The sequence below is a fragment of the Opisthorchis viverrini genome (assembly GCF_000715545.1).
Source record: "Opisthorchis viverrini unplaced genomic scaffold opera_v5_47, whole genome shotgun sequence".
Classification (NCBI taxonomy): domain Eukaryota; kingdom Metazoa; phylum Platyhelminthes; class Trematoda; order Opisthorchiida; family Opisthorchiidae; genus Opisthorchis; species Opisthorchis viverrini.
In genome coordinates this window covers 1544066-1571752 of record NW_008751702.1, presented here as the reverse complement: position 1 = coordinate 1571752, position 27687 = coordinate 1544066, and the positions used below count along the sequence as shown (strand labels likewise).

Below are 27687 nucleotides of genomic sequence, written 5' to 3'. Positions count from 1 at the left end.
TAACGCGTGACGTCCTCTTGCTCTGTTAAGGTTGTTCAGTTGCACCTTCTCGTTGTTTCTCAGAGAGATGTCGCTCAGTTCGGGACAACAGCCGACGAAGTGAACCTTTAGACAGGGGAAAGTGTGGATTGAGATGACTGTTCCGTTTTATTTTTCCTTAGACTTCAAAACATTTTCTCGCAGAACTGGCTGTTCTCTCACAACATCCAATTACTAGGAGCAGTTTTATTTGCTAACATAAAATGTTTTTGAGAAATACACTAATTTGCAAATCAATTTGGTTTTCACGAGAGACTCGATTGACTGCGCCTACCTGATGAGCCTCAAGAAACGCAAAACCGGTCGTGGGCTGTCGAAGAGTTGCAACCCTGTGTTTCCTTCATAAAAATAACATCTTCGGTGAAGTGAAAGTCAGTACAACAAACATCTGGCGATATAGCTTGTTGTTGATTTGCTTATTAGTACTGAGTAGTTATAAAATCTATGCGAGTCCCAGTGACCCAAAAGGATGAGATGATCGGTTTCTCAAAACTAGCTTCTGGTCCGGATACATGTGGTTTCAGCAACAAAGATGCAAAAGGTGGCATTCCGCCTATACCACCAAAGACCACAAACAATTAACAGTATCCGCCATCATCCAAGTAACACAAGTACAATCTCCGTCTGTCATGAACTTTTTGAGGAAAAACTTACCAACTCTTCCAGGGATTCCGTTCCGTTCAACTCCCAGATCATGCGCATTGTGGTGAATTCCATGTTGTTCCTCATCATCAATTTACCTAAGGCTTAATAGGTTAATTTCAGCGCTAAAGATTCGAGTGTCTAGGCGCTTACCTGTTGTCGTCACTGATGATTTTGTTCCGTTGAATTCAACTAAACCAAGGCTCTGAAGATTTTTTATCTCGGTCATACAGAGATCTGAATAATTTGTTTTGATAACAAACCCAGTGGGTACCTTGCACATAAAAATCCGGACAGTTTGGCTGGTCTGCAAAAGGTACACCTGGAACCAAAATGAATTAGTCTTGTTGACTTTTAGGGCTGTAACTGTCTCTTCCATTTTCCTCTTAGGAAAGTAGGTCTTCCCGGACTATCTTTTTCATTGAAATTAATGTGCTGTCCTCTTTTATTGAGCGTATCATCCCAGAGCCAGCAAAATGTGATTTGGTAAGTAATGAGCCTTTGAAATTTCAAAATAAGACTGACGTATAAATTTAGTTCGGAGTTAACTTCAAACAAATAAGCTGGATGTGCGCTTTAATGCGAATGATGAAAAAAAACAAGGGACTCCACTTAAGCACACAACATTCACCACAGAATCAGTTTCAGCATAGAACTGCCCAGTAGCCCATCATCGCAATCTCGAGTGAGGGAAGGTGAAATTCACATGCTTGTTGCTCTGGTCGACCAGCTCTTCCATCATTGAGCGAATATTACGTTGAATCGACATGAAAGAGGGAAGTAGTGAGCTACTCAGCTGTGCGTATCCCTGATTGTGGGGGAGTGTGTTTGATGTCTGGACATTTGACGTCGGGCCAGCTAGTCATACCGCTTAGTGGTGCAGAGGTTCACCTGTCTAGACGTGATACTTCAAGTGACTTCCGCTTGCGTTGGTGCACTGGGAGTATAATGGTCGTCTCCCATGTCAGGTATGCGGAGTACAGATCTCAGAACGGCCAAGGATACGCACGTTGATGAGCCCTGATAAGAGCAAAACTCGAGTCCAGCGCTTCAACCTTTTAATATGGACTCACCAGAATAATTGCGCCAGTATATAACGATGCTAATGTGAGCCTTACACCTTGTAATGTGGACTCACCAGAATAATTTCGCCAGTATATAAGAGCACTCTTCCAACAAGAACGATGCTAATGTAAGCCTTATAAATCCAAAAATCCCCTACAACAAAAACGTGTAGCTGAAATTCGAAGAAGCCGGTATATGGGGAGTCCCAACAGAATACAATCGTCAGTGAGTTGTCGGCGAATTAAGATTATACATTTCCCGCGCAACATATAACAGGAAATGCTCCCGCTTGTAGCGACTTCGGTCATTGTATACAATGTGTGTTCTCTGTTTTGCACTTTAAATTCACATAAATTCAGTGATTTCAAAACGAGGACTTTAGTCTTCCTAGTTGTTCACTTGTTTCGTTATTTTTCTTTTTTTGTATTTGTTTTTGTACAGGCAAAAGACAGGTAGTGGAATGATGCATCCTAATGGACTGTAGCCTCACCCTCAACTGATATCAGTAAAAAAGTCTATGAACAGTCCAGTAACATTTAACCAAAAAATGAGACGCTTCGTGGTCCGTTGCTCAACACTATTGTGTCTTATTCTATGCCCCAGCCTTGCGTTGCATTGACACTAGTGACAGTCTTGTTACTAGCAGTCGTGCTTGATGCAGTAGCACAGTGCTGCATCAACGAAATCGGTTCGTCTTAACGCAGGAAGCGTCTGGGTGAAACTAAGATAAATAAGCCTTAGTGGACAACGATAACTTAAAACTCTGATCCTAAAACGCTGTTTTTTTCTTAATGCTTGATGTGATGTGTGATGGCTGAAAATTACGCCACTATGGATTCTGGATTTGATTAGCTGGAGAGTGTGTACCTGGGATCTCTGGTACTGGAAACCAGTGGACAGATATTTGGTCTGTGCAAATTATGCTGTGTTTCATTGCTCAAATAGGGTCAAACTGTAGCCAGCGAATATCACCTGGGTAGCTTTAAGGCACTTTCGAGGTGGCTCTAGATAACTTTTACTTTCAAAATATCTGCAAGTGAAGTCAACCTGTTTCCAAGTGCCAAGAATTGCTGTATAGCTGTCCATCAGAAGCTTGTATCTTGTTTTTGTGGTTGAAAAATACATTGTTAACCCTCCTTTTACTGCTCATATATTCGAAAAGACACTGGTATAGCCAATTCCCTGTATGTCTGTGCTCCTTCCCTCTCGACCTTGAGTCTTCACAATTAGAGAGACACAAATATTTTCCGTGTTACTTTCGTGTTAGAGAGCGAAGAGAACGAGTTACCGGGCTTAACTCGCTGAGAAATGCTTATAAGGCTCATGTTGGCGCATTTTGAAAATATTCATCACTTTAGTCAACACAGTAATGTTAAGGGCCGACACATCACGCCCGTGAATTTCCTTTATTAGGCCTCCGTAATGTCGAATTTAAGTCTTCATCATTCAACTAGCGTAGCAGCATTCAGCTGCAGTCTTTCAACTAACCCCTTATCTCTGTGCTCCATATTTTCTGAGCGCTCTTCAAAGCCAACCAAATCCTAACTTGATTAGCTGGGAGCAACGTGAACTTCCGCCTAACAGACACTATGCTGATCTCGGGACTAGGTTTCAACCGACTATACTTGTGAAGCTGGTCATTTCAAGGAAGTGGCGAATTATTCCGATGTCCACACTAACCGGTGAAACTCGAAGTTCATAGTATGGTGATTATTAGGTCTTTCGTAAGAATCCATAAGTCAGTTGCGGAAAACAAGTTCCCTTCCAATGAATAGCTAGATCACAACTTTACAACTAATCAGGGCAAGCCAGTATTCCTTAAAAGAGGGACCACCGGGGGAAAAGTATTTTTGGAAGATAAACCCCGCTCAGGTGGATGAAACACTAGGGTGTGGATGCAAAAAAGCCATATTGTTGACTCTCCCGAAAAGTGGCGCTTCTTTGTATGAGCATTTCTTCGAGAAATATTGTAGTAGTCGTCTTTATTGCTAAAAAGTAACAGTAACAAGGATTAGTCCTTCGAATGAAAAAATAGTAATTCATGTAACAAAGTGTAAAGGTAGAATTTTCAGATAGTTCAACGGAGCCACTGGCAGCTACTTTGTTCTACTTTTTATCAACCTCGTCAACTAACTTGAATGAGTAGTGTGACACGTTTAAACATAAACAGTCAAAGTAGCAATGACCGACTAACCGTAAAGTCGTGGCTTCTTTCTGATTCTTACATAAAAGAAAGTGCTTTTTAGCCAGTTTACAGCTTCAGACAGGTTGGTTATCACGCCAAGTGCAATTTCTGTGTTCATGTATTCTGATAACTTTGTCCGCAGGCTAATTCAAAGAAAGTAAAGAAGCTTTCATTGAAAAGCACTACAAACCAGCTTTCGATTTCGTCATTTTGATGGAGTAGTGTTTCGTAATGCGTCTAGATTTGTATCGTTAGCTAACAATAACGCCGTAATCAGACCTTACCTTCAAATCCGAGGACGTCATAACCACAGCGATGCCCTTGGAATCAAACTAAAAATGAAATATGTGTGGATTAAGTTAATGGTGAAGAGTATGCTCCAATGTTGGGATGAAAAAAACAGAGGTAGAGTGCAAGATGTCATGAATAAAAGTACAACAATCATAGCGCTGTAGTCACTCATGAGATACTTTGTGTCGATTGGGTTGGAACGGACGGATCTGAACTCTTTTAAGAGTCTTGTCACTTGAGGTGATTGGCATGAACAATCATGCAATACACGATAACAACACAACTCGCAATAGATTCACATAAATCTTTACGAGGACCACTACAACCATGGACTTTGTTTCTAGTACCACAAGGTCTCCGTGAGTTACAGAAGGGAAACACTATTGGGTGCAAAGTTTTATGCCTCAACATTTCAAATACTGTAGGTGACCTTTTTTGGGTGATAAGTATTCAAGATCAGTGGACTAAAGTGACATCGCGGAAGTGAACCAAACGCTCCTGCGACCAACGTCGATGGCGGTAGTTTGATTGGTAGGATGGAAGTTACCGCCATCGCGCACTTCGGTTCGACTTTACTCCGAAAAGAGCGACAAGAAACGCTACCTTCAGAAAATACCAAATTTCTCTTCGGGCAAATTAGCCGGTGGCTCCGGAACCTTTTTGATAATAGGACTAAACTAGGTTGCACTTAATATCCAAGGGGCAATAAAATCACATCAACAGTGCTTGAATTTGATAAGCACTTTCGATGATGTGACGTAATCGGGGTGAGAATGTCATCCAGTTTCCCTGAAACTAATGCCCGACAAAATAGCACACTGTCACCAAAAAGGGTGTGATATTTCCTCAGTTCAACAACGAAGACTTCGTACAAAACGAAGTAGTGTATTGACACTACCGAAGAAAAACAAGGCTTGCGTGTATCCACTCAAAACTGATTGCGAATCGTTGCGTCCAGCATATTTCGATGTAAAACTACGATGGAACATCACGCACAAGTAGTTGGTTATATTGCAACCATGTCTGACGTTTGAATTACCAGCCAGGTATCGAAATAACTATGCACTTTTTTCTAGCACTTCACACGACAGTAGAATTCACGCATATAGACAGAGAAAAGCGCCGTGTTTGTTGTATCAGACCGACGTTCTGCTTGTTCCATTCTCATACTGATATGTCAGTTGAGCTAAGACCCACAAAGAGCGGAAAGCTGCTCCGCAATTCGGTCCGTATGTTTGTCACGTTGCTTCAAAGCTGCATTACACAGCTGCTCCACGGAACTAGTCTTACTGAACTTTCTACTACTCCTGTGGTTTCTGTCCACAAAAACGCAGCTTCTTATTTGCAGCAGATATGGATGGCTTATATATATGTATATATACGCGATTTGCTACTCAACTTTGCTCTGCCCCTATGGCCTACAATGGGGAAATGTCACCACAAGAACTGTCAGTTGGCATCCATGTGGTGCATGTATCATGTAACCCACCGTAGTTTATGACTAACAAAAAACTAATGCCATACTACAATCACGAGTGTCCTAACTGACAAATAGCTGCTTTCGGATATAACAACTCCAAACTCCTCGACATCCACTGGCAAAGGAAACTTGGAGGAGACTTAGAAACTAGGTAGCTTGGAATACTGGGGAAAATGCCCACTGCCACTGGTAATAGATTTATCCATTTTAACTTAGCATGAGGATCATACAGGTCCCTCTCTGTGCTAATCAGCTTTGGCTACACGTTGGCTAGGTTTCTGTTATTGTTTCGACTGAGACAATCACGCTGGATTTAGGATGGTGTGATATTCTGCACAGCACTTCTATGTATGCAGCGACAGTCTGGTTTTAATCACGCCAGTTTGGCATATTGCGGTTGTATGATAGAATTGGAAAAGTGATTGCAAAACCCCAACTAGCTTTGGTGGCTCTGCTGGCTTGTATTTCGTAGTCTGTCACGCAGACTACTATGTACTGACAGCCACATGGCTTACGCGGCGTTATTCTTCGCATTAAACCTCGGATGATATCTATCTGGTTAATCTTTTTTAACGGAAGTCTTGGTTGCACCAAGTGCGTCATATTCTAAATGCCCCCAATGGTCCACTACTCCTCTACTTTCAGAGTGTTACTCATTGCTGACATAAATCTCAGTCTTTCTCCCAGCTGTAGTTTTTCTCCTCTACCCTGCTGCACCGAAAAAAACATTATCGGGGTATTTGATAATACTGCCTTGGCGCCAAAGTTTTGCATTGCAGTACCATAGAACCGTCTCTACCTGATACTACGGAACCCAGAGCATTATGCGGTGTGGGATTTCTCCGTGCGTCGCCTTTAGGCCAGCTATTTCCGCAGCCCGGTTGTAAGTGCATTAATGAATACAGTAGCCAGCTCACTGTGAGTGGCATCCTACTGAAGTGATTCAGCATGTACCTCGTAGGAGAAATAGCACACTTGAAGAAAACCTATACTAGCATATGACAAATTTTTCTGATAGGCTACGAAAACACAACATGGCACAGTGAAATGAGGGGAAACCTAAGAAGTGTTAAATATGCATCTATTGAAAAAAAACAGAACCGAACTTCGAATAAACCATTTTTGGATTTTTCAAACTACCGGATTTTCTTCATTTTGTGTGACCCGCTTAGTTTATATTCAAGCAGTTAACTTAAAAGGCCTTACTCAAGTGACAACTTGGTCGTGTTGGTATTGCCACAGGCATTTTGGTTGGAGAGTTCGCCGTGAACGTTTAGTAGTTACGGTTACACTTCATCAATACAATAATAGCCCCAAATAAAATAACCAGTCATCATATCCAAAGGAAGCATGGGAAGCACCAATAATCATTCATCGGGTTAACGGTCCTTTCAGAACAATAATGCTGCTATTAACACGGTTACATTGTAATGGTTTGCTCACCTGTGGACGGCCAGCACGTCCTATCATTTGTGAGATTTGCGTTGAACTGTATCCGACTAGCTGACCGTTGATTAGCTGTTCCGTGTTTTTGATGATTACCAAATGAGCTGGTAGATTCATTCCCATCGAAAGGGTGCTTGTGGAAGCTATGGTTCACAGTGATATTACGCATGCTGCTTACCCAGAATAGGAAGGCATCCTGAAATGAATGCTTGCTCAACCACGCGACGATCATCAGCATCTAGGCCCGCATGGTGATATCCAACACCATTTTTAAGGACATCTACATAAACCGGAAAAATTCAATGTGTTTTGAGATTTTGATGTAGCCTGACGCTTTCAATAGCTAACCAGACCTCCGCAGTTTGTTATTTTTAGAAGTTTAAGATAGGCTGAAGGTTGATAGAACAATTGCTGGAAATACGTGGACGGTGGATCACCTTGAATTTCATTTGCTTGTGATTCAAGTTAGAAGCATTTGGGACAGTTTTCGGAAACCAGTCATTTGAACAGGTCAACAGTCTTCATGGATTTCAGTAGGTGTGGTTAGTATGATTATTGAAGACCATACATTATTTCCAGTAGGAGTATTAGTATTTTTGACCTGTTTCAGAGAGTACCCGAATAACAAATTTTGTTCTTCCAGTGAGGAAACATTCGACAAGATCATTCACCCTAAAAAGCAGAGTCCAGAAGTCTATTTTGATGCTTTTAAGCTAGCCATCCTTATAGCAGTACAAACAAAAAAAAAAAAAAAAGCCACAAGAAACTAAAAAGTCTCTTTAAAAGGTTATCTCGGCGCACAGCTGCTATGCGAAGACGGAAGATTATGGGGACTGACTTACTGTATTTTCGGACTTTGGACATTTGCAGGTTCAACTTAGAGCTCAGTGGTGCTCTTTGCCATCAGAGTTTCTCTATATACAGCGGAAACCACAACTCTTGCGTGGTATTAAGCTCAAGAAATCATAATGACGTTTGATTTTGCTGTAAGGCATAGAAACCCCATACCTTGTAAATGATGGGGTATCTAAAATTGCGTTAGCCGGTCGATAATGTAATGTATATCGATGGTACATACCATCGATATGCACTGCATCATCGGCCGGCTGATGCCTTTTTAGGTGGACAGTTCTCTTGAAAGAAACTAAAATTCTTCAAAGGAATCAGTGCACAGGCTTTTCTGCTAAGTTCTAGGAAAATGTGTGAAGACAGCTGAGATTTTCATCTAATCAACTGGTAAAAATGGTAAAAAATTCAAAAATCCTTAGTGATTCGGAATTCTGAATATTGGGCATACGTATACACTACAGTTACATCTGTATCACGAAGACTAGCGATTTCGATTGGATAGCGTCTTTCCGTACACTGATCCTGTCAACTATGAGCTGGAGAAAATAGGTTTGTAGGTTGTCAGCATGTTACAAACGCGTCTTATCTGCAACTTATGGACCAATTCAACAGCCACTAGTCTTTGTTAGCGAAAAAGCATTGGTTTAACTCACCTTGCAGTTGTGAATCCTTTATTTTTGCAGCAAAAGATGATCTCATTTCATCAAACATTGTCCCTGTTTTGAAGTGGTTGTTCTTTGTCAGGTCACGTGCAACCTGAACAGTTCCTCTTCTGGTTGTGCAGAACTGTTTGATGAAATAAAACTTGACCGTCCGTCAACAACTTACAATCAAAACAGGCTTGTTCTCGGAGTAAGTTGCGATCACACTGGCTAGTTTGTAATTCAGCACGCTGTCAAATTGAAATATGGACTGGGACTTTTGTCTGTAGAAACCTAGTACAATTTTTTGCACCAATCCTGGCCGAAATTCGCTTCCAAAGCTATTTCTCTGATATTACTGAGTCAGAATTTAGCTTACTTGTAGAACACAGCTCCCCTTGAAGGGATGCTTAACCACGTAGCCAACTTTCATGGGATATGTTTGGGTTGTCAATGATGGTTTTAAGACTTACATCCTCGGAATTCGCCATTGTTGCCGAGACACACACAAATCGCGGGTTAGAGATGGCTTTTATCCTGGTGACCAAAGCTTCTAGTAAAGGCCCTCTCTCTGGATCACGCAGTAAGTGAATCTGGAAGATAAGAAGCACGCATATTTGGTGTAATCGTTTGCAAACATGAAAGGGAACAAGATCTAGGGCCGATCCTCGCGCCAAACTAATGAAAATTTCGAAACTCTTGCTTAAATTGCTGTAGGGTACAAGATTTGTGTACACATCTGTACAATTTAGTGCCTCCGACTTCAACCAGCTGTATTTTGTCTAGTGAGAGGCATGATGCTTTAACACCACAATGCAAAGCTGACATCCGTGCAGATGGATGTGGCCAGGATTGTCAAACCCGGTGTAACCTAGCCACCTTCAATTAACGTTTCACGCCGCTGTGGCTAATAACGTTTTTTCGTCAAATATGACGTGGTTTTGCTACAAAAAATGCATGTAATTTGTTGTTTTATATGGTGGATCCTCTCAATGAGAAGCAGCCCCGTAGGAAATGCAAATTCCATGCATCTGTGAAGCATTCATTTATGAGGGTTATAGATAAGCTCGAGTACATACCACCATGCCACCGCCAATCTGAGTGACGAGAGGCAAATGTTCGATAGTTTTTTCTTTACTGTTGAACGTAACATTTGTTTTAAACGTTTATTAACTTGGCACTCTGTGTAGTACATTGTTACCCTATGTGTGGTTGTACAGCCGTATCACCGTTTATATTACTGCACATTAAATTCCATCACACTAAAAGCCTGGCGATTTATTTGTGTTAGACTAAAGGCGCTCGTTTTGAGGCACGTATGAACATACTTTTAGTAAGTTGCTCCATCATCCAAGGCCTTTGCATTTGTACACACAAATCAACTTGCAACTTCAACTAATGGGCTCCGTTAATTGACTGACTACACTTTTATCGTGAGGCACTTCGTTCTTTGTAGGACATCATGTGGCACTTTAACTAATAGTTAACATCGAAAGCGAATATATATATATATATGTACGTAAATTCCTTTCTGAGGTTGAAAAAATTATTGGTGACCCTTCAACAAATAGTACGACGTGAACTCGAAGGGCTGGTTACACCATCTTGGCCGTCTGCGAGTCCCAAGTATCTACTAGGGTATTGTGTTTCCGGGTTGTCTTTTCCCGGCACTGAAACTTTTGTAGACAATGAGTCAGTCTTCATGACGGATATATGGTCATCGCACTCAGTGCTAATATTTTCGTTCAAATGAATCGCCTTTTCGTCTACTCACGACAACAGGGAGTAATAATGGATGGCCTAGTCTCTGAATGTATGCATCAGATTGAAGTTGACTGCTCAGTATGGTCAGTAAACTCATCTCGCTCACTAAAGAAGTTATGTGATCCAGTGCTTGCCATTTAATACAGACTTTTCCTATGTGAGTACCATGCCATTATTACTTCGGTGTGCCCGCTTATTCTGATCATAATATTAATATTGTCTTGTCGTTGAGTAGAAGTTACCAAACCGTAAATAAGAGCGGTCTGTGCCAATCATATTCTTCCATGGAAATTGCTTCCGGGATTTTCGTCAATTCTTGCACTTGCTTAAACTTGCCTAGTTGTCATGATTACAACGCTGATACTTGGGTGTGCAGCCCATATGGCTTATGGATATATACAGGAACACCAGAGGCTTATTAAGACTATGATTTAGTCATTAGGACACGGAGATGCCATACCTTGTCAGGGGTAGACAAAAGGGTGGTTCATTTAGACGAAGACTATCAGTTATGACTTTCACATCCTTTAAAAATGGCTCATCTTATGCTCATCTTATGTACTAACTGACATGTACTTTGTATCGCTACTCGATTGTTACATTAATTGAAAAGACGCATACACGTCTAACAAGAAAACTGAGTTAGGGGTTGTACCCAGAGATGCAGAACTGTCAGTCAGCACGATAGGCCAAGTGGGTGGTGCACGAATTTACTAACCAAAAGGTCCGCGGTTCAAACCCGACCTCTGCCCATGGACTTCCCCTGTTTAGGCAGTATCCCGGCACTCGTGCCTCATTCGGGTGGCATGACAGCTAATGCCTCATTCGGGTGGCAAGGCACCGGAAGGGTACTACAGCTGAACGATTTGCGAACCTCCAGTGAAGTTGCATCACAATGGATTGGAGTTTTATGACGAAAAAATTAGCAATACACCTCTCAATTAGGCGGCACCTTAAGGTGATGCCATTGTTCTCCTGTTCTCCTTCATTCTTTACACCCGTTTGGTTGATCATATTTTATGAAAGATTTCAGAGAACGCAACCACCTTCTTCCTAAAGGACTGAGGTTGTCCAGTTTCATCCACTTCCGTTGATGATTTAGTGTAGGACACGAATTTCCGTTATTTGGTGAGGAATTTGCTCGAATTTTCATGTGAACACGCTGGGTACTTTCAAGTGCATACCGGTGAACTTCTTGGCAATGGTGAAAAACTGTCAACAGTGGTACAAAAAAGTATCATCTCTCGGCATGTAAATATCAGGAATGTAAGACTTTTGAAGGTAGCCTCAGAACGCCCGGAACCTACTGCTACACCAAAATCTCAACAGGAAAGCCGGCAAGCACCTAGGTAAGCCAATCATTCAATCAATTCAGCAAAAGCCGATGAGTGTTCATGCACGCCACGGAAGCACGACCGAATGTGATCAGCGTTCAGGCATTTCATAGACGGGTGTTCACTAACGCCTGTCAGACAGCCTGGATTAATGTCAGAAAGTCCACTCTAAATGGCGTCGTGGGGCCGTTGTAACTTTTGATCTCGCACTCGCTTGTTCGGAATACTGCTGCTTTGTTCCCTTCTGTGAGTCTATTTTCCGGCAACTAGGCACTGGAGCGGGTCAGCAGCAGATACCACAGATTGACGAATCAGCAGATAAAACAGCAATATTTTGCCGAAAGAATTTGGTTGCGTAAGCAGGAACGTCACACTCACAGAAAAACTTCGCAAGAAGCTGAACCAAACAACATCGCATGGATAACAAGTTTTATTACCTCATCCACAAAACAGTACCGCACCATCGGAAGTAGCTTGAGCTCTTCATCAGAAGATTTCGTTAGAAAATCCAGCTTTTCCTGAATACAGAGAATAAATTTTGGCTCATAACCAAGGATTACCGGAGTGGTAACAATAAGTGCCATTTTGGTTAATTGATCTCTGTCGAGTTGTTCACTATCACCCGTATACATGATGCACTTCAAATTCGCAGGGCTGAATTTCATCTGCCATTCGGTGAATTTTTCATGGCACAAAGATTTGAGCGGTGCGACTTGTAAAATCCAAAGTTTTCGCGCGCAAACTCACTGTAAACCACACAGGTAGAGCTTTCTGTTGTTGCATTTTCGCAGTCTATTAAATATTTGATCAAGTTGAGCTCAAAAATGACTGTTTTTCCGCATCCAGTTGGCGCAGATACAATCAGAGACCTGGGTGAGTAAAATATCTTCTCATTGCAGAGGTGACACATAATATAAAGTACTTCATGGCACAAAGCGGACTGAACGCTGTTAAATTCTTCGAAGTCGAATATGTTGCGGAATTTTGGTGGAATGTAGACTTCCATAGTTGATGACAGCTTTTAAATGGATTGAATAGCTGGAAATGAAGAGTAAGATCAATATAAAATTTTGTCAAAATGAACAGCAAAGATTGTGGACAGTTCTCAGTAGTAAATCTACTGCTGTAAACTTACTGCCCGCTTGTGATAATTCCTCATGACTACCTAGACGAAGCAGTTCTCCTCAACCATTGTGATCAAATAAAAGCCCCTGTTTTATACTTATGCATTGTAAGGCAATAAAATAAAAATGTTAAGTTGCAACGTTCGGACAAAACGCACTGAAAATACCAAAGTTTACAAAAGAATCACACCTTTTTGTGCGTTTTTCTCATTGTGCTACATAACAAAAACCTCTTGAGAATCTTTTCATCCTAATATCCACCGTCATTCATTTTGCTCTGAATGGACTGTAGCATGGAAACGAGGTGGCATGATTCTTCATTTTGTCACATTATCTTTAGCCCCTCAAACCAAACCACAACCGAAAGATGAGTTGAAAAATTCGCAAATTCGCAAAATAATTTACTGATCACACACATGTTGACCTTCAAAATCAGTAATTTTTATTTGGTTCATGACCAAACAGTTGCTTGTTACATTGGCCACCATCGATAAGGACGTAGTTGCTTACGATCGTCAGGCTATATGAAATTAAACTAACCACTCATGAATGGGTTCAAATAATACAGCCTTCACAATCGCAGTGTTGCAGTTGTAAGATACCAGTCTGACAAGGGGACCGAAAAAAGGCCATGGGGTACCATGTTTCTTCTCATCTATTGTCTGGTGCTTGCATGACCGCTATCCTAAGCATAGGGCGCTCGCGGTCAGCAGAACAATTTGATGACAAAATAATTCATCTGATGCTTGCATGACCTCTATCCTGAGCATAGGGAGCTCGAAGTCAGCAGAACAATTTGATGACAAAATAATTGCCAGTGACTGTATCGCCTATTCTACTGATACAGTCTTAGTGAATTTATGTAATTATGATCATGCAAGTGAGAAGACTTGTTGCGGAAAGCGGAATGCCAGAGCCTATCATACTGACCAATTTTGGCCCACTCATAAGATGTTTACATCCAATTAACCGTGAGCATCTTAAGTACGCCTTCGCGCCGTTTTTTTGGGGATATCAGTGCTCCAGGGATTTTACCATTGCAAATGAGCTTTCTTTCCTCGACATTATTGATGTAATACACTACTGTTAGAGAATTTTTCCCAATATACCTTTAGTCTTTTGTGGTTTTCATATGGCTGGCTATTGTGATCCACCAAAAAGTGACACTTTTGCGGAAATGCCTCAACTGAAGAGAAGCTATCTTGGAGTTTTCAATCAACTCAGAATAAAGTGGGGATATTTGCAAAGAATCGATGAACAAAAGATATGTGAGGCGTTTTGCTTTTCGTTCACTTTCTAATAATAAGTACTACAACACCTTTGGTTTAGTAATTCAATGGAGACAGAGACCGAAAAATGGAGGATTTTTATTCACTTAATTAACATTGGTCCCTATTATCCATTGGCAAAAGCTATTGCATAATTATGATGAATGAGTTCCGGGATCCCATGGCTCTGTCTAAAGCCATTGAAAATGGCCTCTTGGGTCTAATAAGATCTCAACTTATGCACAGATTCATTCGCTGCTAAATTTAAACGTTGGTGATGTGTATCCATGGAGAGAAAAATGAGATTATCCTATTTCTGTATTACTATCTGCAGAGCCAAATTTAGGTCAAATCATAACATAAACACGACAGACTGCTTTCACCCTTAAATAGATTTACAAAATTTTTGAAGATGTGATTAAGTGTCGACAACACTGACGCTCATCTTATGTGGTACAACGGGTGTTTCGCTGACTAACACTTTCAGCCTTTTTTATTCTTCATTCGTTCCATCCACATACTTTTGAGCTTGGTGCTAACTATTCGGATAAATTTGACGGCTGTTCGAACTAGTCCAATTCGTCAAACGGTTTATTGTTCTGAAATGGAATTTTCTACTTCGATTATATTCCAAAACAGTCAGAAACTACGTTGGTTTTATTGCCAAAATATGGTTTGAACGTCTACGGTTGTCACATTTAAAGTTTGTTTCTCTATTTTACCCATAATCTTTGCTCCGTTGTAATGTTCATTCGCTTTTCTGATTAATTGGCTGTTCCATGTAATGAAACCAACTTGCCCCCTTTATTTAGTACTGCATATATTTGTTTTACCACTCAAAATGGCTTGATAACTCGCAAATTTAACGAAAGTCCCCGACACATTATCACGCAAATAAAGTCCTGATAATGACTTCACAAATTATTGCGAGTCATTCAAAGGAGGAATTGTCTTTCTGAGGATTAATGTATGAAGGAATAGGTTTGAATTTATAGGGAATCGACGAAAAAAAGCTTCAAAATGGACAGAGAACTGACGCGTACCATGGTATTTTGTGCGGATTTAGTAGTCAAAGCTGAAGCATTAGCATATGAGATCAAATTTATTTTCATTTCAAATTCGTTGACATCGGATACTGTTTGCTTAACTGATCATTTAAATTGTTCATGCAGAGTTAATTGCACTTGCTGTAACTGGTGGCGGATATTACAAGCCGTGGAATTTTTAGGAACGGTGGAGTTGAAGTTGTGATAGTTTGATGCATTCGATATCAATAGGTTGCGCGAAATAAGTTAGGTTGCTACTTTTTTACTTGAGGCGGGCATGTTCTTTGGTTTTTTCATTGGACAACATTATCATTATTGCTATCATCAGTTGTAAGAACTGCGTACTTGCCGCACAGTGATTCTTGCTGACACAGTTTCTTTCACTGAAAATTTGGGGAGACGGAGTACTTAGCTGCCCATTTGAGACGGTAGCTGATATCATAAACGTGTAGATACATGGGCCTTAAGTGGAGGGATTTAGAGGGGAGATAAGCATCACTGTAGTAGATAAAATGCACAAGCACGACTGGGCCATGTTTGATAATGTCTCCAAACATTGGTGTTTTCCTTTGCGGCATCCATCTATGGAAACGGCAGTGGCTGGAGCAACTGCGCTTGCTGTTAATGGCTTGCAAACTCCATGTCAAGTCATTGTTTGACATAGTATGGCTTGTTTCCACTTTCACGTGATTGTGCAAAGACAACCATCCAGAAAGTCGTCAAATAACATACAAAACACGTGACCTATGGTGTGTATCCACCCATCTATAGGGAAAAAGGTACAACTCCAGAAAACCATCCGACGTACATTGGCACTGCCGATCCCGCAAATCCACCAGACTCAAAGCCATAGATTCAAAACCATATGGTGTTTAGGACCTGTGAGCTTTGAAAAGATATCAAATGCACCTTGTAACCTATTGTAGACGAAAAATAAGCGCCTAAATATGGCGTTTTTTCATTACACAGCTAACTAGCTGAGGAGAGTTCCCAAAGTTATTTTTCGGTGAATCTCCAGAACTAAGAGCAGCACGGGCAAACCTTTTTTAATCATATTTTTGTAATCGAGAAGCGTTTTTAAAATCGTCAGTGCTCTAGTATGAACTCTTACTAATCTCGTTCTATGTATGCTACCTGAATATTGTGGCTATAGTGTGCTGTGCCGTTCAATATAAATTTCAAGAAATAGCACAATATTTGTAATCGTTGGGGTTTGGTTGAGGAATTCACAGGCTTTGGTAGAAGCCGTGGATTTGGGAAGAAATATGGAACAAAAGAAGTTTTTCCCGCTGTTCTTCTTCAGGGATATTTTCAACTGGTCTTCAGTCATCGTTTGTAGACAACTGAGAATATCTTGATAAAGTGGGAGTGAGAAGAGTGACCACCCAAGCACAAACACAGTCGCCTTTTGAAACATGCTTTTAAAAAGACAGTGACCATAGCTTTTTGGATAACATCCCAGCCCTTTATCGGTAAAATTGTCGCTTTACTGCGGCCCTCAGAAATTACAGGATATTAAGCTGAAGCTTCCAAACGGACCGTCGTTTTTGGCCAAAGTATGTTTTCTAAAGAGCATACTTTAAAATCCGAGTTCTTATTTCTTGAAAGTTTTCGGATAGAGACGCTACAAATTGACAATTTCCATGCAAAGTGATGGAACGCATTTTGAAGCGAGCTGTACTAGATCACTAAGCATCACTGTAGTAGATAAAGTGCACAAGCACGACTATGTTTGATAATGTCTCCAAACATTGGTGTTTTCCTTTGCGGCATCCATCTATGGAAACGGCAGTGGCTGGAGCAACTGCGCTTGCTGTTAATGGCTTGCAAACTCCATGTCAAGTCATTGTTTGACATAGTATGGCTTGTTTCCACTTTCACGTGATTGTGCAAAGACAACCATCCAGAAAGTCGTCAAATAACATACAAAACACGTGACCTATGGTGTGTATCCACCCATCTATAGGGAAAGAGGTACAACTCCAGAAAACCATCCGACGTACATTGGCACTGCCGATCCCGCAAATCCACCAGACTCAAAGCCATAGATTCAAAACCATATGGTGTTTAGGACCTGTGAGCTTTGAAAAGATATCAAATGCACCTTGTAACCTATTGTAGACGAAAAATAAGCGCCTAAATATGGCGTTTTTTCATTACACAGCTAACTAGCTGAGGAGAGTTCCCAAAGTTATTTTTCGGTGAATCTCCAGAACTAAGAGCAGCACGGGCAAACCTTTTTTAATCATATTTTTGTAATCGAGAAGCGTTTTTAAAATCGTCAGTGCTCTAGTATGAACTCTTACTAATCTCGTTCTACGTATGCTACCTGAATATTGTGGCTATAGTGTGCTGTGCCGTTCAATATAAATTTCAAGAAATAGCACAATATTTGTAATCGTTGCGGTTTGGTTGAGGAATTCACAGGCTTTGGTAGAAGCCGTGGATTTGGGAAGAAATATGGAACAAAAGAAGTTTTTCCCGCTGTTCTTCTTCAGGGATATTTTCAACTGGTCTTCAGTCATCGTTTGTAGACAACTGAGAATATCTTGATAAAGTGGGAGTGAGAAGAGTGACCACCCAAGCACAAACACAGTCGTCTTTTGAAACATGCTTTTAAAAAGACAGTGACCATAGCTTTTTGGATAACATCCCAGCCCTTTATCGGTAAAATTGTCGCTTTACTGCGGCCCTCAGAAATTACAGGATATTAAGCTGAAGCTTCCAAACGGACCGTTGTTTTTGGCCAAAGTATGTTTTCTAAAAAGCATACTTTAAACTCCGAGTTCTTATTTCTTGAAAGTTTTCGGATAGAGACGCTACAAATTGACAATTTCCATGCAAAGTGATGGAACGCATTTTGAAGCGAGCTGTACTAGATCACTTCACTTCCCACAACTTGATATCTTCAGCTCAACACGGATTTCTTCCTAACAGTTCTTGCATGACAAACATGCTTGTTTACGAAAAGCCTAAGCCAAGCCAAGGTTAGTGACTTATATTGGATGCCATATTGTTCGACTTTTTAAGAGCGTTAGAGAGGGTCCCATACATCCCGCCGCTCCACAAACTCCAGTCTTACAAGGATTCAAAAAAATCCTACACTTGATCGAGGCTTTCCTATCAGACAGATCATTTCGAGTGAAGGTAGGCTCTACCTACTCTTCTCCAGCACCGGTCTCCATTAAAGCTCCTCAAGGCTCTATCCTGGGATCAGTGCTGTTTCTGATCTACGTCAACGACTTTTCAGATGTTCTTGCAAGTCCATGTCTGTTTTTGCGGACGACTTGAAATCCTAAAGTTCCAACGCCAGTGCTCTCCAAATGGATGTAAGCGCTACAAATCAGTAATCGTGGACTGACACCTCCCTCTGAATGACAAAAAGTGCGTCCATATGTCATTTGGAAGAGACACAGCAAATGTTTCCTTCATGTATGGTGATAATAGACCAGAAAACATCATGAAGATAGATGCCAAAATAATTTGGGCGTCTGGGTCCCCTCAAACTTGTCTTTCTCACTGAATCACGAGAAATCAGCCCAAAAGCATTTGCCATTTTATGGGTTCGACGCACCTCATCCCTTATTACTCTCAAGAACTTCTAAGTACTCTATGGGGCCTACGTTAGACTGCTCCTTGAATACGCCAACCAATTTGTCTAATCAAGGCGCACGAAAGACGTAATCCCCATTGAGTGTCTCCAAAGGGCCGCTACGAAGATGGTTGCCGGCCTCAAATCCGTGGACTAAGGAACGCGTCTCCTGGTGCTTGACCTCTTTTCCATTAAGTATCGTCGCCTCCGAGGGGACCTAATTCCTACTTATGCCCTGTTTGAACAAAGCTTGATCAATAGGTTTTTTCACATTGACCCAACAAACACACAGCGGGGGTATGGTAAGGATATTTTCAAGCTCAGAGCGCACAAATTCCTTCTCATTTCGGGTAATGGCTGTGTAGAATGACCTCCCTCCCACCGTTGTTTGGGCTTATTCTAGAACCCAGTCCGAAGCACTATTAGACATTTATTTATGCGACGGCTGTGTAGAATGACCTCCCTCCAACCCAGTCCAAAGCACTATTAGACATTTATTTATGCGAGTCCTCAGGCTGGCAAACATGCTGTCCCTCGCTGGGAACATAAAGAGCAATGCTACACCCTTTTTTCATTTATGCCTTTCAGGTGAACGACAGCCGCTGTATGACAAGAACAAAACCGAAACTTAGACAAAAGCCTTGATTCTGTTTATCAGTCCGTGAACCCGTGAATCCGTGAAGCATAATGTAGGGACAGGCGTCGGTCACACATGGTTGACAATGGGACGCAGTGGGAGTCGAGAGCGGCTGAAGTGCACTTCTGAAAAAATTCACGGGAGCTTTTACCTGCGGTAAGGCAATTAATTTACAATTCTTAGTCTCTCCTAGTGCATCAGGTGGTTTTTGGCCAGGAGGATACGCATCCGTGGAAACTAATCGAATTTTTGTCGATGAACGCGGGTGACATTATAATACGATGGTCACCTCGACTTCTTCAAGAGGGTGAAAAAGTGAGATTTAGGTGCCGTCCATTTGCTTTAAGGCACGGACTAGCCGTTATATTTTAGGTGGGTTTTCCTGCGACAAGACTGGACTTAATCATAAACCCCGAAAAACATTCAACCCGTACCTTGTCGTGGACAACCAATTCGGCTTATACTTTGGGGACAAACATTGTCGAAGAATCAATTCGGATGGCAACTACTGTGGTTTTTGATGCACCACCTTTTCAGCGAAGTATATCATACATGAAAAAACCCTACTTTAAACTTAATTCAGTACTGAAAGCAATTAACTATGCCTGGTTACGACGTCCAGTGCAAATATTTCGCGGGAACTCATACGGTTGGATAATAGACACGAGCTAACTCAACGCATCATACTGTCTACCTAGACCAGGCTTATCATGCTTTCAAAATGACTAACACTGTCACAAAACTTTTGGCTTCCCATTTTTGTAAATTACGAGGCGTTCAAGAATAGGAGTTTAATGGGAAATTTAACACTATGTTGGTTTGTGTGCGCTGTAACAGTGTTTTCAAGTTTCCTCCAGTCATTCTCAATAGTTGCATAAGGTCTAATGGTTTTTATCACATAAACCTCGACGTCTTACACGGTTTCTACGTGAACGCACTGTCAATGTTATGAACACAAATCAGTGACATCTAAGGCGCGTTCATTGGCGATCTATAGCTACATAATCGAAACTTATGTCTTTATCGTGTCGATACAGTTAGTATGAGGGGACACAACAATAAATTCTTCGTGAGGTCGTGGTAATAACAACAGCCTTCCGAAATCGGTAGCGCGAAAAAGCCATGTTCATTCTGTATAGCGCGCTCCCTAGGATGCAGTGTAGCTGACCCAAAGCCTTCTCGGTAGCGCGAAAAAGCCATGTTCATTCTGTATAGCGCGCTCCGTAGGATGCAGTGTAGCTGACCCAAATAGGTCTAGTTCAGTTCAGTATCGATGGCCATAAAGAGGTACTTCATTGTAGGCTAGGGTGGCGATGACATCTCCATAGGATCCTCAGTCCAATGATATAGGTTCATTAATCCATCATTTACGGCAAAATTGGAGCCCTTACTCAATCGTCACACTAGATATTGTTGGCATCTGGATCCGCCTTAGCTGATGGCTGCGGATGCCTCGCAGTTTTTAGGATTGACACATATAATCGAAGCTTTCATTCAGCGGACACGATAAAAAAGTATATACTATTTATGTTCCTAATGCACTGCTCATAAGCTTGCTGAAAATTCGTTGAAAGCCCACGACCGGTTTCGCCCTTCTTCGGGTTCATCTGGTAGGCGCAGTCTTCGAGTTTCCGCCAACCTTATGTTCTGCTTGACACCAAATTGCACGAAATTAGCGAAGTACACTCATTTTCAAACTAACTTCGTTTTGCGAGAGACTCACTTGGAACCAAGCTGAATCTCTCGTTTTGGAACCATGAGGCGGATTGACACAACACATTCAGTTGCTTAAAAACATCACAAACGAGCGATTCTCTTAGCAAAACCAAATTGGTATGCAAATAAGTGTATTTCGTTAGTTAAGTCACCTTTACGGATAGTTTACCGTGAGATAAACCAGCAATTTTAAAGGGTGTTGGCAGTTTATCTCTTTGAAGTTTACAGACTGACGGCCATGAAAATCCTGAATTTTGCGCGTGCGCTTGTTAAGCACGCGGTCAGGTCGTCGAATTTGACAATGTTACAAACGAGCGATTCCGCTGGGCTATTTGAACACGTTCGCCAGGGGCTACGTCTTTGTCGCGTCCTGAGTAGACATCCTGGTTGGCATATTCAAGAAGCGCTCTGAAGCAGACCTTATAGAGTGCTTAGAAGTTCAGGTGAATAACACAGCTAAGAGTATATTGAACCTTTGAGCCATTTTTCATGGTGCAATAAGAAGGGCGTGTTTAAAGGGGGCCAGATACATTTTTGGTGTTTACCCTTGTAGTGGAGTGCTCTAATGATGAAACTCCGGGATTTCAAGCCGCCATCAAAAAGTGGGCATGAACCACTGACGTAGATGAGCAACAAAAACCATCCAAATACGGAGTCTTAGGGAACCCCAATCGGGACCAGCGCCGAAGAAGTGTAACTCCAGAGTACTTTTACTCGAGGTGTTCTATCTGCTAGGAACGCCTTTCTCCAATGAGAGTTCCTCATTATATCCCCTAAGGCTTGGGCTAATGGATGTGTCAAACCCAATCGCTGGAGTGTACTTTTACTCGAGGTGTTCTATCTGATAGGAACGCCTTTCTCCTCATCATATCCCCTAAGTCTTGGGCTAATGGATGTGTCAAACCCAATCAAGCTCTTTTGAGAGGTCGGAAAATGCATCAAGAATGGTCCCTCGCCCTTAGCTTAGGTAAAGTTGTCCAAAAGTACGAGCACGTTCACCATGCAAGAACGGTTGGGGAGGAATCCGTATTGCGCTATTGATACCGAGCTGTTGGTAGTGAGGCGAATCAAATGGCCCTCCTTGAATTCATTCTATCACACTAAACGATATCATTTTGATTTTAACAGATTGACGCGACAACCGCCTCCTTCAAACGAATGACAAAAAATCAGGTAGCAATGCTTTTGCAGTGTGAGCAGCGTTTCCTTTAAGATTTCTGAGCGGACGGCGTTTAGCTTCAAGACGCCGAAATGGTGGCTTGCGCAAGAGTTGACGAGCATCCTTCTCTATGAAGACCAATTTAGTTAGGGGTCGTTTCAGTTAAGCCCTGACAAGAGTGGATATGACGAGGTCGCCGGTGGCTTGCATATTGTTCTCTGTAGGATTCAGATACCCTATTAGGTCACCCATGAGTTCCATGTTTTGCGCCATCAGCGAGAAGTCAATGACTTAATTATTAGGTGGTGTCTCGTGCACCTATATTGCACATTTTTGTTTTACCGGTCGAGGCTCAAAATCATTGCTTGTTCTCGTAAGTTTTCTTTGCGGATTTCCGATTCCCAACTGTTCGATACGTTTTGAAGCGCCAGCTCATCTTCTGTGTCTCTTTTTGTTTGTTCTTCGAAGAACAAACACGACCCCGTTTCCAGAGAACGCCGAATCTCATAGATTTTAGTCCGTTAGACTGCGCCCTAGTGTCAGGCTTGTGAATATTTGGGAAAATGGTATTGCATGTCACCCCCCACTGGAGCTTGTCCCGGATTAAGTTGGTCAAGGACGATGCACATCTCTGAGAAGGCTGCACGGCAGAAAATTTCTTATCCATGCCTGGGATTCTGGATCTCTTGCCCAGTAGCAGATGAGCTTACAGGTCAGTACACAGTGGCCACTATGTTGCAGTGGATCAATAATTAACACTTGATCAACGAAAAGTGTAGACAAATAAAGCGGTGGACAAATCCAGCAGGAGTAACGGGGTATCTTGCAGAAATTTTGAGCTCAAACGCTTTGTTGAACAACTCCGGTTAGCGTGGCTGCACAATGGCTACCAGATCCGATGATCTTAAGCTCCGTCTAGCAGGTCCTAGGAGTGCTTAAAACGCGTACCACCAAGAGTTGCGTGGGGTGGTAACTGGGAAGATTTGCTCAAATGTTTTTATGAGAAGTTGGTCGTCTTAATTTGGAAATGACAAGCAGCGGTGGACCGCACCGAAAGGGAGAGAATCGGCCGTGTGTAGTAGAACTAGAATCCACAGTGCACCATAAAAGTGTGTAGGTGGTGTGCAGGAGAGAATAGACAAGATGGGCGGGGCCGCATGTCCGGTCTTCACGGGCCCTTTACCTTTACAGATGCAGTTTTCATCTCCTGGTGAAAATTTTGATGTCTGCTGCTCTGACCTCTCTCAGTGCTGTCTTCTAGACTTCTGAATGCGTTGTTGTTTAAAAATTTGGAGTAAACAAATCTACTTTTGGTTTCTTGGGCTTTTGAGTGCGTTTTACTTTGCGAAGAGTCTCGCTTGGGCCCTGTCCGGTAACTTGTCTATTGAATGCTACCGTCAAAAATTATTCCTCTAGATGCACCTTTCACAGGCTCATATTCTTACCTTGGAACCGCCGGACGACTGTTCGATTACGCCGAGTTTACCGTTTGCCTTTTTTGTTTCTGCAGACTCCCAAGTCATCCGCAATCACCTGGGTAAACTCGATATTCGTAAGATTTTCCATTACGCTGTCGCCGTATGTTGCTCTGGCTATCGTGGTCATGAGTGACGATCACGTCCACAATCAAGCAAGCCACTTCGCTGGGGGCTGTAAGTTCCAACATTTGTGGTGGTTGTGTGGCTCCCACAGCAGTCCTGATGTCAAGGTCATTGCTTTTGTATGATCTGCCGTTGGATTTTTCTGCTTGTTTCCGCAGAGCGGACCCAGTCAGGCTTAGAGTTTGAGACCGCTCCTTTTTTGCCTGATATGAAAATAATCGACGATAATTTCTCCAACGCTAGACACTGTATCTCTTCGAGGGCTATCTCACTCCAAGAATCACTGCAAGTCGAGGTCGAGAAGCCTGAGGCAGCTTAGTAGAACCGTAATCTGTAGTCGCAGTCGGTTGTACCGGCAGGCTTTTAGGAGCACGAAGGTCCATAACTACCGTCAGGTGGACCATGATGTTTGGGCTCAGTTACTCTGTCACCAAGCGGAAGTTTGTTCCGTGTCTACATTTAAGAACGGGTTTGAACCATTTTTCGCGACTCTGGACATGCGCTTGACATTTGAGGTCTTTTGAATACTGACAGCCTGATCAAAGTCTTCTGTAAGGCAACTGAGAAGGAAACTGCGACTTAAAGTCCAAAATTTTGCTTCTTTTCGTTTAAGCGCAACCATTCTGGACGAAGCGATACGTGTTTACGCTTTGTTAAGACACCACCGAGGAGCGTCTGTCACTTTTATAGGCGTGTTTGTTCCAGTGGACGACGACAGATTATCATCATCCTAGACTCCCTCATGTGATACGTGCTCAGTTGTGATCCGTTTCGCTAAAAGGACTGAATATCACTTGATGGAACTTTTGGTTCTAGACAGAGTGTGAGATTTGATTTATTGGTATCCCAAACCGAGGCTTTTCCACAAACTTCACGGGTCACATTTGCTCTCCTCGCTCAGTGGCCCTTATCAATCTGAAAGACAAGCGAATGCTGTATGTAGCGCCAGTTTTTAATCTCTAAGCCTTAGATAATAAGCTGGCTGGCGCGAAATATGCTCACCAAAAACCACTAGTAATTTTCTCGATTGTGATTTCGGCTTGTACATTTGGTAGGATAGGGGAACAGAAAGCGTGGGATACGCTTATCTGTATTGTGAAGGATGCGAAGAGGGGAGAAAGGACTGATATCAAGCCTAAACACATTATTGGGAAATGAGTGAAAAGCCATCTGTGAATCTTGTTGTGGGGTGCAGCGGCAATGAAAGAGTCAAAGTTCAACGGGTTGATTGGCCCTCTTTCTTCCGTAGGAGTATGCGGCCATGATACAAAACGGTAGCTTTTGTGAGGAAGGATGAAAAAGTGTTCACTGGTGATAGATAACATAAAATATTGCGACATTCCAAGGGGGCTAGTTTTATCCAGGTTGTCACAACATTTTTGTTGGTCTACACCGCGTTCTTGAGAAGAGTATTTTTGCCTTTGAACCACGACGGCCTAGCAGTGATGCGGTATTACATAAGCAGGACAAAATTAGAATACTAAGCAGTGAAATTATGCTGATTCAAGTAGAGTGAATGTCATGGGAGATGGCTAATTGATTCTGTCCCTTGAGGTAACTGAGGAACATCAGTGGAGATAAAAGAGCTTGAATAAACCAAGACGCTGAATCTTCGGGTTGTATCCGTTTTTAGGTGAGATAAAAAAATTTTGGGTGTGTTCTCGATGGTAAGTTGTGGGCTTTTGTTGCCTTTTGCGGGGGAGTATGCTATCTTTCTGGACTATAAACTGACTATAAACTATTTGGCTGCTGCATCACATATTTTGTTAGTCAGCCTATAGCGCCACCCAACAGTTCAGAGGAAACATGGCACAAAGCTCATTGACAAGCGTTACAATAGCGTTGATACTGGCACAGGCCCCAGTTAATATCTGCTGGAAGTGTAAAACCTATGTGAAACGAGACCCACTGACGAAGACCTCAAAGGCTGGGTGAAGGACCAAGCCAAAAGTCACCTACATAGCAAACTGTCAACTCATAGGACTTTCCTCTGATAGAATTGGAGTTAACGGGCGATTCTGGACGAGAGCGTGCAAAACGTCATGGAAAATGTATTCCGTACATGTTTTTGGCATCTATTATGACGTCAGTGTGTAAGTTTCAGGTTCGTGTGGAGACAGTCGGAGTTAAGGAAACTATTTCTGGCTAGAGCAGGCGTTTTGATATATATTTGGACTCCGATCAGTCCGTAGAGTTATAATTACTACTATTCAGAATGATATTCTGCACCTGTACTCACCCTCATCCTTCCTCTTCCAGAAGGCTTCCTTGGGTCTTAAGCTTGTGAGCTTCAGTCCAGTGAAGCTTACTACTTCCATATATTCTCCAAAAAGCTCGCAAGTAACGGGGATCGTTCTATCATCCTCACTATAACCTGAATTTCAGCATACTCAACCGTATTGGGATCCCCGATTAAGCTGGGCGCTTCTGTCTTAGATACCGAAATCCAGCTCCCGTGCTTACGTACGTAAATAAGTTCCGCTGGGCTGTTCACTACCTCGTTAGATTCATAAGCTAACGCTTGCTCAATTGTTCAATTTTCTTCGTTCTGTCACAGATTTTTGTGCATCATTCATGCAGCGCTCTTGTTGACATGCTAACAATAGCTTCCAAATTCATATCCTAAATGCCCGATTAATTCAGCGACCAACATGAATCTGACATGCTACTGATAGGGGCGAATTGGTGAATTGCAAGACTATAATAAGGATAATAATCTCGTTCCATCACTAGCAGGAAACGTGTCAATGAAGGCCTGATCAGGTCTTTTCAATCCAAATGTGGCGATTAAAAACACCGCAGAGAGAAAGGTGAAACAAACGAGAACTCTTAGCGCGTGCAAGCACACTATCGATCACCGATGAAGTTGATCAAAAGGGCGTGCTGGGTCCCACCATCTTCCCACTCTATATGAACGACGTTTCCAGCGCAGTGTCACATAAATAATCCTTCATATTTACGGACGGTATCAAAATTGCCTGCACATTTCCACTTCGTGCCTTTCGCCAGATTCAATATGACTTGGACCCCATGACTAGCAGCCTGCCTGCTACCAACCTAAGCTCTTCATCTGTGGGGACCCAAATGGCTTCCTGCGGCTTCTGCGTCCTGGGAAACACGTTCACAATAGATGGTAACCTTTGTAGAAGACAGCTTGCCAAAATTGCGCTCCCGTTTCCATGTGACAGCCAATCCCCATATTTATTCCCCTTGACCAGATGAGCTGAAACCTTCATGTTTTACTGAACTACTTTTATAACTCTTGCGGACTTTGGTCGGACATTGTGATTTTTGTGGTTGCTCGCCGTCGATATCTGTTTGTTTGTGACAATATCGATTTTGAGGCGTAGTGATCTGCGCTTTATCTTCAGGCTGTTGATTGTACCGCCTTATTTTATAACCTTACGGTATCTGCAGGGGAGAATCCGTTGATGTTTGTTGAATATGCATATTATTATATTTGCAATAGTACCGTGATTCCAGAATTCGGATTTCTTGGGCGTTTTCGTGGATTTAGCACGCGTACTCAAACTCAAAAAGCAGATAGCCGTAACAGTACTTAACGGTGTACGGATACAGTACTCAACGGAGTACGGATACAATACTCGGCGTACTACGGACGCAGTACTGAACGATCTACGAACTCGGTGAAGATGGAGAAGGCCCCGTCAATGGATCTCTATCCACCGGAGGGATCAAGGCAAGTCGGCCGTTCCGGCAATCCTTTAGCTATCGGTTCATCTCCTGGCCCTGACTCATCTAAGCATAAAAATTAAAGTCAGCTGCGTTATTGCGGGCGCAGAGTAAG

The 27687-nt window shown here is 42.2% G+C and overlaps 1 protein-coding gene across 1 annotated transcript; it reads right to left on the bottom strand.

Moving 5' to 3' along the window:
- T265_13216 (hypothetical protein) lies at positions 1 to 12368 on the bottom strand (the record flags this gene model as incomplete). The annotated part of the gene is made up of 11 exons (XM_009167773.1): positions 1 to 105; positions 694 to 779; positions 835 to 988; positions 3972 to 4061; positions 4216 to 4263; positions 7146 to 7291; positions 7327 to 7428; positions 8651 to 8783; positions 8826 to 8987; positions 9112 to 9231; positions 12174 to 12368. Coding segments are annotated over 11 exons (1341 nt in total), but the record flags the coding sequence as incomplete, so codon positions are not given.
- Positions 12369 to 27687: the final 15319 nt, after the last annotated feature.